At 30.4% G+C, this 14,482-nt stretch overlaps 2 protein-coding genes across 2 annotated transcripts; both read left to right on the plus strand.

Moving 5' to 3' along the window:
- Positions 1-899: 899 nt before the first annotated feature.
- On the plus strand, positions 900-7,162 carry LOC110694794 (protein PIN-LIKES 1-like). The gene is made up of 9 exons (XM_021871964.1): positions 900-1,114; positions 1,211-1,335; positions 4,150-4,271; positions 4,503-4,664; positions 5,115-5,207; positions 5,478-5,578; positions 6,244-6,296; positions 6,394-6,582; positions 6,937-7,162. The coding sequence occupies exons 1-9, from the start codon at positions 900-902 to the stop codon at positions 7,059-7,061; spliced, it is 1,185 nt and encodes a 394-aa protein (XP_021727656.1). The 3' UTR covers positions 7,062-7,162.
- Positions 7,163-7,708: 546 nt separating this feature from the next.
- On the plus strand, positions 7,709-12,528 carry LOC110694751 (protein PIN-LIKES 1-like). The gene is made up of 9 exons (XM_021871925.1): positions 7,709-8,654; positions 8,783-8,907; positions 9,935-10,056; positions 10,203-10,355; positions 10,679-10,771; positions 11,005-11,105; positions 11,470-11,522; positions 11,611-11,799; positions 12,019-12,528. The coding sequence occupies exons 1-9, from the start codon at positions 8,440-8,442 to the stop codon at positions 12,141-12,143; spliced, it is 1,176 nt and encodes a 391-aa protein (XP_021727617.1). The 5' UTR covers positions 7,709-8,439; the 3' UTR covers positions 12,144-12,528.
- The last annotated feature ends 1,954 nt before the right edge of the window (positions 12,529-14,482 follow it).

Consider the following 14,482-nt stretch of genomic DNA (forward strand, 5'->3'; position numbering starts at 1 on the left):
CCAAAATTATGATACTTTGGGGGAAATCGGACATACAAACACGCTCAATCAAGCACGAAGTTTACCATCTAACAACACTATGGGCAACAATATTGCCTCCACGCTTAACATGAAATTAAAAGATCTACTGTCATTAACTCATTTTAATGTACACATATATCGAATTTGTACAGAATGATAATCTTTGATAGCAAAAGGAGTTTCTGGATATAAGATTTTTAATGATACACATGTTAATTACATGTTCAAAACTTCAAACCTTTGTAAGAACTTTTTGTTTATCACGCGTCTCCATATGATGTGATATTACTCGTACTTGTATTCGCCACTTAACCAGCTCTACTCCCAACAAAACAAATATACTCCTCCGGCTTCATTTGGACTGCATGTTTGCAATATAATATTTTGACCATAAATATTGTTAGTTGCTTACTAATAAAAAATATAACACTTGAATATTAATAATCTATTCATTGAGACGAATTAAAATAAAACTCAATATGACTATATTATGTTTTGTATATTAAGAGAAATTTAAAAAATTCTCCCACCTGATTAATAGCGTCACAATTACAAATAGAAAAATCAAATGGAGATGGCGGGAGTAGTAGTCTCGAACATAATTACCTGTAAACTTAATTCTGCTATCTATACGTTAGCATTGTTCAAACTTCGTGTAAAGTAATGAGCACAAATTTCAGTAATGCAGAATACAAGGAAAGCAATCAAAACTCCACAAATTCTGTAATCTTTTAGACTCAATCACATAGGATTCACATGTCTAATCTTAGTTGTCATTCTCAATATCTCTTCTCTTCTCCCTTATTATTCTCCATTCTCTCCTTCTCCAAATTCAAGAGAAAAATCAAAGGGAAAAATTATTAATCCCCCCCCAAAAAATGGGTTTTATACATCTATTAGTAGTAGCATCACTACCAGTTGCGAAAGTGCTATTGGTAACAGCCGTAGGAATGTTTCTAGCATTAGAGCGTATTGATTTATTGGGTGAAAATGCTCGCAATCATTTAAACAAGATTGTGTTTTATGTTTTCAGCCCTTCTCTTATCGCGGCTAACTTGGCTAAAACCGTCACCTTTCAAAGTTTTCTTAGTTTGTAAGTTGAATTTAATACGGAGTAATTTTTTATAAATATTAAATATTTGTATTAAATTTATTGTTTTTAATTAATTAATTATTATTTTGATTATAGGTGGTTTATGCCAATAAACATATTGGTTGCGTTTATAATAGGGGCTATATTAGGATGGTTACTTGTTAAAATTACAAGACCACCTAAGCATCTCAAGGGACTCATAATTGGAACTTGTTCTGCTGGTAATTTATCTTTTTCTTCTTCCATTTTTTTTAATTATATTCTCAGTAATTATAATTTGGATCGTGGAATTATTGGTGGTTAAGTCTGGCTTTAACATTTAATTTTCTTAATGTGTCCTTGTTTTCCTGGTGTTTTCACTTTATATTGTGCTTTATTCTTAACTAGTTTTCTGGCTCGTGTAATGCATGGATTGTTTATAGGTATACAATGCACAAATTGTTTATAGGTAGTAATATGTTTTTATTGGAAAATGAATAGTTTACTAAAGGAGAAGAAGGAGTAAAAATTGAATGTAGTTGTAGAATATATTAAGTTAGGGGAAAGTGAACCAAACAACATTATTCATACATGTATTGAATTAAAGGTAGGGTTTATTTTATTTTATTTTTATTATTAAAAAATAAGAAAGGGGATTAAAAAAAGAAAGGTTAAATGAGCTGACATGTGTCATTGGTTAAAAATAAAGTTTACATGTCGTGGCATGATGAGTATGATGATTTGTGTTTTTAAATGCTAAAGTATAGATTTATGTGGACTTGTTATTGATTTTTTTTTTAAACAGTTGTCTAAAGTTGTTTGTAACTTTCTTTTAAAAAAAGTTCTTTGTAACTGCAAATGAGAGGAAAGGTTTTTTTTTTTTTTTTTTTTTTTTTGTTTTTGTGGTGAAATGGAAAAGTTAGTATACTAGATTACCCCCGGGCGATGCACGATTTTAATAAAAAAATTATAGTATAGAACTTGTATATACAATGAATCTTTTCAATTTTGTATTAAATTTATTGGAAGGAGATTTCTTAAAATAAATACAATTTGAATATTTTAGGAATTTTTTAGACATTTGAATATTAGTGTTAAAGAATGGAGGAGAGAGAATGATATATCTTTAAATCAAAAGAAAGGAATACATTTGCTATTCAATTTACTATACTTCTGTTTTCTAGATTAAAGATCTTGAAACTTAATTAGCTTGTTTACGAAGTATCACACAAAAGAAAAAAAAAACTATCACAAAAAAATGACATCATCAATGGTTTTAGGCGGGAAAAAATTTCATAAGAAAGCGACACATATACAATTTTGAGGAGAGATGATGTCAACAATGTTTTGTTTTAGTAATAGTTAATAGATTATTTAATTTGCTTTTGGTTGAAAGAAAAAATTTAATGATAGAGCAAAAATGGTTGGACCAAAAATAATGGGTGTGAATTGTGATACTTGTGAGAATAAATGTGTGGTTCTTACATTAGGCTGTTAAAAACTAAGGAGAATCTAATGATTTGGCTTGATTTGAAAATCGATCTGGTGATCTTATCCAAAATTCCAAATGATCAACCCTAACCCAATGTTTTTGGGTTTGGGTTAACATTATTTTATTTAATTTATTTTTGGCTTTTTAACAGAAATATACTTTTTCTGTTTTTTTAGTTAACAACTTTTGACTTATGCACTATTTACAAACTACTCTTTGACTAGCTTTTGTGATTTATAGCTACGATAAAATATAGTCATGCGGATTTTGTTTAAATTGCCTCAATGTATATTTTATTAAATCCACTTTTTATAATTTTACAATGTCGATAATTAGAGATATTAACCATTAAAATAGTGCACTATGACAAGCATGATAATAGAAAAATGTCATGCTTGCCATAGTGATTTTACAATTGTCAATGTATATTTTATTAAATTCACTTTTTATAACTTTACAATATCGATAATTAGAGATATTAACCATTAAAATAGTGCACTATGGCAAGCATGATAATAGAAAAATATCAACTAAAAAAACTAAGGAAGTATGATTTTTCAAGCTTTTTTGCGTTTTATTTTTCATTTTGTTATTCGAACATATTCTCCAATATAATATTTAGCCATTACATTTCTACTTCATAATTTAAATTGTTACCAATATGAAAATAAAATAAAAAAAGAAAACTTGTAAAGATTACAAAATTAAAGAAAAAGGCCAACATTAAATGATTAAATATATGGAGAATAATATCTAAATATCACTTAATTTTCTTTTCAAAATCTTATATTTGACAATAGTAATACTTAAGTCTATATAACCCTTTTGATTATCTCTCCTTTACTTAATGTTACATCATCTTCACTGACTATCTTTGTAATATATACTCCGAATTATGCAAAGTTTATCGATGCAATTCAATACATCTCATTTTTAACTTACAAAATAATGATATAGTGTACAAAATGTTGGCTATATATATAGAACTCAAAGTAAACATCTTCTAACAGTGGTCGGTGGTGGTTGGTGGCGCAGTATGGGTTATGCGGATGCAATTGGTGCGGGTCTATAGGTTGGTTTTAATCCGAGAGAAAGATAGACGAGAGAGAAATGAATGTCAAATGGTGGATAGATGATCAAACTCATCAATCAAAAAACAAGTTTTCATTTATTAATAAATGTATTTTTTTTTTTAAAAAAAAAAAAAAAACTTCAAAAAAATGGGTTGGCGGGGCAGGTTGAGTTTCATCCGTAAATTTACAAGTTAAACGGATTTGGGAACTCATAGCCTTATTAATCCAAATACATTTGATTTGTTTTAAGCTAAAAAGAAAAAGAACATAGTTTTTTTCTTGTCATGTAACTAGAATTGAAGAGAGACAAAAGTGAAGTATTAAACTATCTTAAAGGTGTAATTAAGGCTTAGGCGCTACTTATCCAATAAAAGCGTAATACTTTTGCATATATTAATGTACTCCCTACATACATGTTTAAGATTATTTACACACTTGTCTCATTATAAATATCTTGCATATAAGAATGACACAAGTTTAATCATAAACAGGGAATATGGGAATCTTCCCTATCATTTTAATTCCTGCAATATGCAAGGAGAAGGGCAGTCCATTTGGAGCCATTGATGTTTGTGAGACGTATGCTCTATCCTATTCTTCGCTTTCCTTGGCGGTATGATTTCGAAATCCGATCATCTATTTGTTTTTCACTCATCAATCATGTTGTACAAAATTCTCCGAAACAAAAAACAATGCCATAAACTTAAGTCTTATATGATCAAACGGGTATACTAAGATAACCTGATTATTCATTTATCGCACCCACTTGCCATCCCTACATATATACAATAATACGACTCATAAGTAAGTTGTTAATATTTGATTAATGAATTGTTGTTATCAGATAGGGGCAGTATACATATGGTCACTTGTTTACAACATTGTGAGAATGTCTGCTGAGGAAATAGCAAGAGATAAAGAGGCAATTAATAGCTCAGGCATCCCCATTCAGGAACCCCTCCTTCCTTGCAGTGAAAATCATTGTCTCGCAGCTTCTCATCATCAGGTCATCATAAACTCTTCCTAGCTCTTGTAAAACTAATTACGTCCTCATTAGTATCAAAATACTTGCAACAATTTGACTTTAAATCATACACTATTTGAAAGTTTTTTTTTTTTTTAATACACTGATTATATATTTTGTATCACTGGCATTGACCACATTTTCTTACTAGCATATGAAAAATCAAATGTTGTTGTTGTGTAATACACTAATACATCATTAGGTTGGTTTTAGTGTATATTATTTTACAATGATATTTTTTTATTTACTAATCTATAACCGCATATGATCAAACTTATGCATTGACCTATTAAAAGGTGAGATTTTAAAATAGTTGAGTGTCCTTAAAGTTAGACAAATCTCAAGGTATTATTCTACTAATTTAATAACATTTGCTCGTTTTAATATATTCAAATGATCAAACAAGTTAACATTAAGATTTTTCTTGAGCAGGTTTCATTGTCAGTCAAGATAAACTACTGTATAAGAACTTTCTTAGGAAAGGCCAACCTCAAAGTAGTGTTCGCACCATCAACTATTGCAGCGGTATCCTCTAAACTCTAGCTCTTTATTTTGCCAATTTCAATCATAATATTCAATATTTCAATAAATACAAATTCTTAGGAAGTACCATTTAGTAGTAAAACTTTGTGCATTTCAATAGAAATTAATTAATTTTGAAGGAACACATTTTTCATAGTTATCCAATGTTTATATATACAAAAAAATTATTATAGTAATTTTATGTGCATTTCCTAGTACTACTATGAGTAGTATTTTGAAGTAATAATAGCGCCATTCTTGACATGATTTTAGATATTTGGTTTTGCAATTGGAATGATTTCTCCGATCCAAAAATTGATGATCGGCAATGAAGCTCCACTCCATGTTGTCACAGACTCGGCCTTCATGCTAGGGTACCCTTTACACTCTCTATCTCTCTTTCTCTCTCTCTTTTTTTTTTCTATAAAAAAGTTATGTTCATTCTATTACCAATTGCATTAAGAAAAATAAGTTCTAATAAGGTTTAATTTATAGTAAGATAAATTTATGAAACTAAATTATGCTAAGGGCTAAAAGGGTTAAATTTAAATCAAACATTTTGTTTAATAATAAGGCCTAACTAGTAAGTAAATTTCATATGAATAAAACGCACCTTTAGTTTTGTCATACATAATGCTCCATTGCTACCTCTCTCGGCTCATAACCCCCAGCAGACCCTATCACTATGGTGTTGTTTGTTTGATATGAGAATTTACTTCCCATGGGAATTTGTATTTCATGGGAATTAAATACCTACATCCAATTTCCAGGAATTGTCTAAACTTGTTTGGTTGAGATGAAGGAAGTTGACTTACCTAGGGGGGGTTAAGTAATTAACTTCCCATGTTTTGTGGGAAATCTCAATTCCCATATTTACACTTTTTATTATCAACCAAACAACTCATCCATTTTCAAATTCCCATGATTTTCTACTTCCACCATTTTCTTTGTGCAACCAAACAAGCCCTATAATTCTATAAAACAGGGGAAAACATCGTAACATTCAATCTAATCTATAACATGTATCCCAAATATACAGAGAAGCAGCCATTCCAGTTCTCACCATAATACTCGGAGCCAACCTCCTTCAAGGTATAATCTCATCTCCTTCCGATACAACCAATTAATCATACAAATTCAAACTTTGAATAACTTCCTAAATCTTCAATTCCAATCTTATGATGGTCAGGATTAAAGGGTACCGGCATTCAACTAAGAGTTATTCTTGGCATAGTTGTAACTCGCTACGTACTTCTTCCTCTATTCGGAATTCTCATTGTTAAGGGTGCACTCCAACTTCGTCTTGTTCCGTCCAACAATAAATTGTTCGTATTTCTTCTTCTTCTTCAATATTCCATGCCACCAGCAATAAACCTAGGTATGTAATAAACACCATTCTACTATCAATCTTGTTAATTATTTTTTACATGCCATTCTTCAATTTTGTTCCTTTACATGAGTCTAATGTCGTATTGTGTTTACGTAGTACATGAGTAACACGATGGAAGTGTATTATGTATCTCAAATGTTACAAACTTATAATATTCAGTGTCACAAAAGTTTTACTATCTCGGTCTCAAAAATATATTACCTCCTCAAAACCCTTTTCAGTTAAAAAGCCTCTATATAAATTATCTTACTATTATGCATCATACTTGTAACTAGATTATTGAGGGATCGACGTATAATTATTCACATTTTATTTATTAATGGTGTCTTATGTTTATGCCAGGCACAATGACACAACTGTTTGGAGCAGGCCGAAGTGAGTGTTCGGTAATTATGCTATGGACTTACGCTTTGGCCTCTGTATTTCTTACTCTTTGGTCCACTTTTTTCCTTTGGATTGTTACATGAAAAAAAAAAAAATTCATTCTCTTCGACCGAATTTAATAGTCACATTATTATAATTTAATTAAATTTTCACTATATTGGATATTGAAATTTTTGTAAGATACTCGCTCTACACCAATTATTTTTTATTTCTATGCAATACAAATATTTGTTGAGAAACTTGTTATTGAATGAAATCTCCTAGCGCTATGGACTTGTAACTTGTAAGTGGAATGAACTCTACTACTCCTTATTATGGTTGCTCAAGCCCGTTCCATATTCTCTCAAATTTTGTACTATAATTTTGTTGGTGACTTTGTGGAGAGGGAATTATAAAAAGTAAATGATTTGATTTCACGTTTTAGATACCATTTTTAAACATTTTAACCAATAAATTATATTAGCATCAACATAATATGTGGAGTTAAGTAAAAATCAATAAAAATATAACCAAGGAAGAGAGAGAAGAAAGAATTTGTTGATTTCACCAAAGTTGTTGGAATAAAACAAGATCAATAGATTTATTTTTGGAGATTGGTTTGTTCCATATATATATATATATATAGACATCAATCTATAGGATGCAATTTATTTTTGACAATTAAACTTTTATGGTCCACTAAAATGACTGGTAGTTGATTGTAGCCTTATGAAACTGTGGAAACATGTGAACGAAAATGGGAGGCATGCATGCTTTGCAGTATACGTATTACGTACTACATATGTAAGCGAGGTTTCTAGGAAATAGAGTGATGTATTTTTTTTTTTTTTTGTACTCGTAAAAGAATTAACAAGGTCCGGACAAAGAAGATATAGACAAGGATTGTGTTTTTTACTCTTGAAAGGTACTTTGTATATATATGTTCATATTTATTCCGTCTCTTTTTATAAGGTCACACCTCAATAAAGCAAATAGTTTGACACCAACCAATCCACTACTAAATATCCTGCTCGAAAGAAGGATTGGATGAAATTTAAACTCGTGACTTTTTTATCACGCTGACTTTGATATCATGTCAAAGGTCTAATTCAATCAACAACTTAAATAGTGGTTAACTTTAAATTGATTAATAGACGTATACTTTACACCAAACACTAATAAACAATACATTCGAAAAAAAAAACCACTAATAAACAAAATTCGGATGTCAAAACCTCAGCATCAATCGTTCACTCCATACACCATATAAAGTAACCATCCAAATTTTGACTAAAGACAGTATCCAAGGGATCTAATCACGGCTCCATAATATATGTACTATAATTGATTCATTCACTTTTCTAACCTTAGTATTTCAACCCAACTTTTCTTTCTCTGCTTCCTCTCTTATATATTTTCCTCCCCTTTACCAAATTCAAGAGAACAAGTTGTAAACTTTCCCAAAAAAAAAATTCCAAAAAAATGGGGTTTGTAGATTTATTAGTGGTGGCTTCAATACCAGTTGCGAAAGTGCTATTGGTAGCAATTGTAGGATTATTTCTGGCATTAGAGCGTATTGATTTATTGGGGGAAAACGCTCGTCATCATTTGAACAAGATTGTGTTCTATGTTTTAAGTCCTTCTCTAATTGTGGCTAACTTGGCTAAAACTGTCACCTTTCAAAGTTTTCTTACCTTGTAAGCTTATTTATTTACTTTTATAGTTATACGAAGTACATAAATTTTTAATTAGGATTGTTGATCGTCGTGAAATTGATAAAATGTCGAAGTAATTAATTATGATTTTGTTTATTGAAAATGTATAGGTGGTTTATGCCGATAAATATATTGATTACGTTTTTAATAGGAGCAATATTAGGATGGATGCTTGTTAAAGTTACAAGACCTCCTAAGCATCTCAAGGGCCTCATAATTGGAGCTTGTTCTGCTGGTATTTGCTTTTACTTTTATTTTTAGTAACTATAATTTGGATACTTGGTTTATGATCAAGCCTTTGACTTTGAGATTTTTATTAATGAACACTTGATCAGCAACATGTAATTTTCGTTAAATTGTCTTGTTTATCTGTCTTGTTACTTTAATTAAACTGGTACCGTAATGACATTGACTCCAACGGAGTAGTTACATGTAAGCTAGTGGTCATAATGATTTTAAAATAGTCATAAAAAGTTGTCACGACATTTCAAAATAAGTGTTCTTCAAACTAATTTAATTGTCTAAATTTATGAATGTATTTGAAATCATTGTAACTATTTTTGTATGAGCGAGATTATGTAATTGAGCTTATTTCATCAGTATTGATCACATCTAAAGTTTATTTTTCTAATCTTATCAAATTTAGATTTTACTTTGTAGTCCGTATTATATACGTAGTATATATCTTATGTGAATAATGTACTGCTTAAATTTGAATGCAATATCAAGTCATAATTACTAGAGTATGTAAATATGATAAATGGACAAATTGTCAAAGGGGAACTAAATAAAATGATAGATGAACAAACACTCCTGCCAATATGTTTGTTTATCCCCTTTGCGTTGAACATGTACAGTGTGTTTGGATAAAGAAAGAGGAAGGAAAAGAAGGGGAGAGAAGAATGGTGAGTTTTCCTTCCAAATCTATCCATTGTTGGAGGGATTATTTTCCTACAATTTAATCCCTCCATTTTTCTCCCCTCCAATTCCCTTCCTTCCTCATTTGTTATCCAAATGATAGATACTCCATCTCTCCGTTTCCCTTCCCTTCTTTTCCCTCCATTTCCTTCAATCCAAACACACCGGTAATTTTTGATTGTGTATGCACGCATAGTACTCTGAATATATTAATGTACTCCATAAAGCCATAATGGACTTAACGTTGGTTATAATTTTTTTTATAATGCCTTTTTCAACAGTGTTGATTCGTGTCCCTAATTAGCTTATTTATATAACAGAATGACACAATTTTTTAATAACAGGGAATATGGGTAACTTGCCTATCATCCTAGTTCCAGCGATGTGCAAAGAGAAGGGCAGTCCATTTGGAGCTACTGATGTTTGTGAGACTTATGCTTTGTCCTATGCGTCTCTTTCCATGGCGGTATGACTTTGGAATTCGACTAAAAAAATAATTTATCTTTTTCACCCACCAATCATGTTGTAAACTGATGTTTGTGACAATTTTCTGATACATATCCCTAAGAGCTATATTTATTATTTTCCTATAATTAACTAAAATGTTTTCAGATAGGGGCAGTTTACTTGTGGTCATTTGTATACAACGTTGTGAGAATTTCTGCTGAGGAAGTAGCAAGAGATAAAGAGGCAATTAATTACTCAAGCATCAATATTGAGGAGTCCAATCAGGAACCCCTCCTTCCTTGCAGTGAAGATCATTTGGTTATAGACTCTCACTCTAAATCATTGGCAAACTTACTCTTTCTAATTCAAATTATTTGCTACATTAATTTGACTGTTGCACTACGCCACTACTTATACATTAACTTTGACCACATCCTCATATACATATGTCTTAAACCACCTTTATACATATCTGCATATATTTATGGTCAAACATGTGCATTGACAACTGTCAAATGTGTTGGTCAATGATTGATACAGTACGTTGATAAAATAACTAGCTACTTCTAAAATTATTATTATAGTTAAATATATACATCGATATTGAAATAATTCTAAAGTGTCGAGATTTTATTGGACAGGTTTCATTACCAGTCAAGATACACCAATGCATAAGAACTTTCTTAGAAAAGGCCAACCTCAAAGCAGTGTTCGCACCATCAACTATTGCAGCGGTATCCACTAAACAAATCTACTTTAATTTGCTAGTTTCAATCATTTATATTCAATTTATCAATTAATCATATGAAATAAATGTAATATATAAATCACAAATTTAATTATCGTATCCTAGTTTAATAGAAAGAACAACTTTTAGAGATAGTTTGCATATATATTTGTATTTATTTTATTGGACTTCATCCCATGATAAATTATGAGCCTAATTATAGCGCGATTCTTGATGTAGATACTTGGGTTTACAATTGGAATGATACCTCCGATCCAAAAATTGATGATTGGCAATGATGCTCCACTTCATGTTGTCACGGACTCGGCCTTCATAATTGGGTAATCACCCTTCTATACAAAAAAAATTTATTACAGTTTTTGACTTTTATGTTGTAGACTTTTAAAATTTGCAAAATCTAACAAAATTAGCTTTCTTAATGCTCTATTGTAATAATCTAAAACTAGCTACTTCAACAAGTTGTTGGACTGCATGAAAATAACCTCATAATAGAATATCAACTAACCTTCAATCAGTTGGACAAACAAAACACTAAGTGTACTATAGTGTCTACTATATCAATTAATTTTGCCGAACATAATTTTATCATTAATTATGGTCACTAATCCCTATCCGACTCCAATCCACTCTAAAAATAAAATTTAAAAAGGGCAACATCGTAACATATGTATCCCTAATATACAGAGAAGCAGCCATCCCAGCTCGCACTATAATACTTGGAGCCAACCTCCTTAAAGGTATATATAATCTCATCTCTTCCTAATTTATTCAAACATTTAATAAATTAAACTTTGTTCAATAATCTTTTGGACTTTTGATGGTCAGGTTTGAAGGGTACAAGTATTCAACTAAGAGTTATTCTTGGGATAGTTGTAACTCGCTACGTAATTCTTCCTCTGCTCGGAATTTTCATAGTTAAGGGTGCACTCCTAGTTGGCCTTGTTCCGTCTGAAGATAAATTGTTCGTATTTATTCTTCTTATTCAATATGCCATGCCACCAGCAATGAACATAGGTATGTAAACATGCACCATTCTTTATTCTAATGCCATTCATGAATTCTTTAATGGTCTGATTTTCATATTGCTTGATTTTTAGTTGAAATTGTATCCAGAGAAGCAAATGTGATTAAGTAATTTCTGATTGTTAATCCTATTGTGCATAATCATATAATTTGGATTATACAGAGTAATTAACATTTTTCTTGTGTTTTATGGGCTTATGACTATGGCAGGTACAATGACACAATTATTTGGATCAGGCCAAAGTGAGTGTTCGGTAATTATGCTATGGGCTTATTCTTTGGCCATTGTGGCTCTTACTCTTTGGTCTATTTTTTTTCTTTGGATTGTTACATGATAAAATCATACGAGTACTACAATATCATTTTCTTTTACCGGAATTAATAGTCACATTGTAGTTTGTTTTATATAAGACCATAATCGAAATGAAATTTAATAGTAACAAGTATTGATATGGATACACAGAGTACATTTCTTTTAAAGGTAAGGTACATGGGGAGGTCCCCCCACCCTATCACAGGAATGGGAGGATGAGGAGTCGAACATCCTTGGATATACAGAAAGCCAAGTTGCAAACACTCAACGACCAAAAATGTACTATTTCAATACTCGTAGTATATTTTGTTGTGAAGAAAAAGCTACAAAAGGGATTTAATCTCATGTATTTTGTACAAGCCACTTCCATAAATATTACCAACTATACTAATGGAATTCGCTGGAAATGTACCTTAATGGAGCTGAGTAGCTTCTGGTAAAAAAAAACTTCTGGTCATGATTTTTCCTTTATAATTTAAGTGGTAAAAAGCAAGGAATTTGATAGCAATTAGGCAAATTACAGGCTATCTTTTTATTCTCAATTATTATTACAGAGTATTAATTTTATCTTTCAAATTATATTCAGTCAATATTTGCTATCATTGCTATGAGTCAAGATTTGATCATATGTTGATGACTCTTAAATCATCACTTTTTAACTTTTTTGTTATAAGAGTATAAGAATTCTGGAATGTGTTGTCATCAAATGAAATTAATTACTTGATTCTTCTCCAAAATTTTTTTTTTAATGTAATTACTTGATCCTAAATTCTCCCTTTTTTTTTTTTTCGGAACCAAATTAAGTATACTCAATTAGCATATTATAGAATGATTTAAGTTGTGTATATGTATGGGCAGTATGGTATACTATTTCAGAATGTTTGTAAAAATATTTCATATTTCTTACAGAGTTGTGCGGACAATAATGTTTCTAGTGGTTTTTATTGGACTAGTTCTTAATATTCCCCCTTTTAAATTATTTCTGCTCATTCAAGATTGATGTTTAATAATCTTATAATCAAATAATCATTTCATCAAAATAACCAATGTTAGTCAAAGTTATAAATCTCAAAGATGAGAAACTTTTTTTTTTGTGCTATCAATTGTCACTTCACACCTAATCTATTACATATACAAGTATATGAACATATTACATATGTATATATACATTACATGAGATTTACAACATGATATAAATGCTTTATTCCAAATATTTTGGTCACATAACTTCATTGTCTGCCCAATGGGTAGGGTATATAATCTCAGATCAGAAAGTGAGCTACTAGAATAAAGCATCAAAGCATCCCAATTCCAAAAAAAAGGTCGACAAATGCAATAATTTAGTGTAAGACACTGAGACTACAAGTTAGTCCCAAAAAGAGTAATAAGTTCGGAAGAAGAAATTCACTCGATCTCACAATAAATTACTATTATAAGATCGTCTCTCATCATACAAATTTTTAAATTAGTAAGTCATTACGTTAGCATGGGCATGGATTAACACCTCTAATCAAGTATTAATTAATCTACAATTGTAAACCCAAAGAAGGAAATAAGACAAAGTATATTCCAACTTCCCTACACCTCACACAATGTTGGACGAAAGAATATATAATTCAGTGCAAAGTACCAGATTCTATTGAAATTAAAAACATGAACTAATTGACATTATATGTTTATTACTTGATGGTTGTTAGTGCATGACAACATTAGATTTGACATTTTGACATGACAATAGATAAACAGTTTTAGCAACTTTAATTTATGCCATCTTTAATTTGGGTTCTTTCATTTCGTGCTATGACATCGTTGGGTTTTGATCTTTAGCTCAATCGGGTAAGTAGATTTTGGAATTTTATTGATTTCGAGTTGAAAATTGTAATTAGTACTTAAAGTTATTGATGATGTTTCAACTCGTTTGTCTGGTTAACCTCTATATTTTCTCTAATTATATACGAAGTATTTCGATCTTTCTTCCCAAATTACTTGCTAATGAAGTAATTTTATTCACTTATTAAGAGAAAAATTAGTTAAGGAGACCAACTTTAGAGAAATTAAAAAATGTGTTGAAAAACTACAAGTAGACAGTAGAAATTGTTTGTAAGTAGCAATTGTAACATCCAAACCCCAACACTTCTTCTGGCACCTTCAATCTCTTCATTGAGATTTTCTGTAATTAGCTATCCTTTACTGGTATGAGTTACGAAGTATTACAATAAATTTTCTGTAATATAAAAATTAAAAAGACACGTAAAAAATTGTTAATTATTTGACGACAAACCCACTAGTATTAGACCCTAAACCAATGATGTTAGTGACTACAATTTTACATAAAATATTATTAATAAAAGGACTTTTTGT

Source organism: Chenopodium quinoa, unplaced genomic scaffold (genome assembly GCF_001683475.1).
Source record: "Chenopodium quinoa cultivar QQ74 unplaced genomic scaffold, ASM168347v1, whole genome shotgun sequence".
Classification (NCBI taxonomy): Eukaryota; Viridiplantae; Streptophyta; class Magnoliopsida; order Caryophyllales; family Amaranthaceae; genus Chenopodium; species Chenopodium quinoa.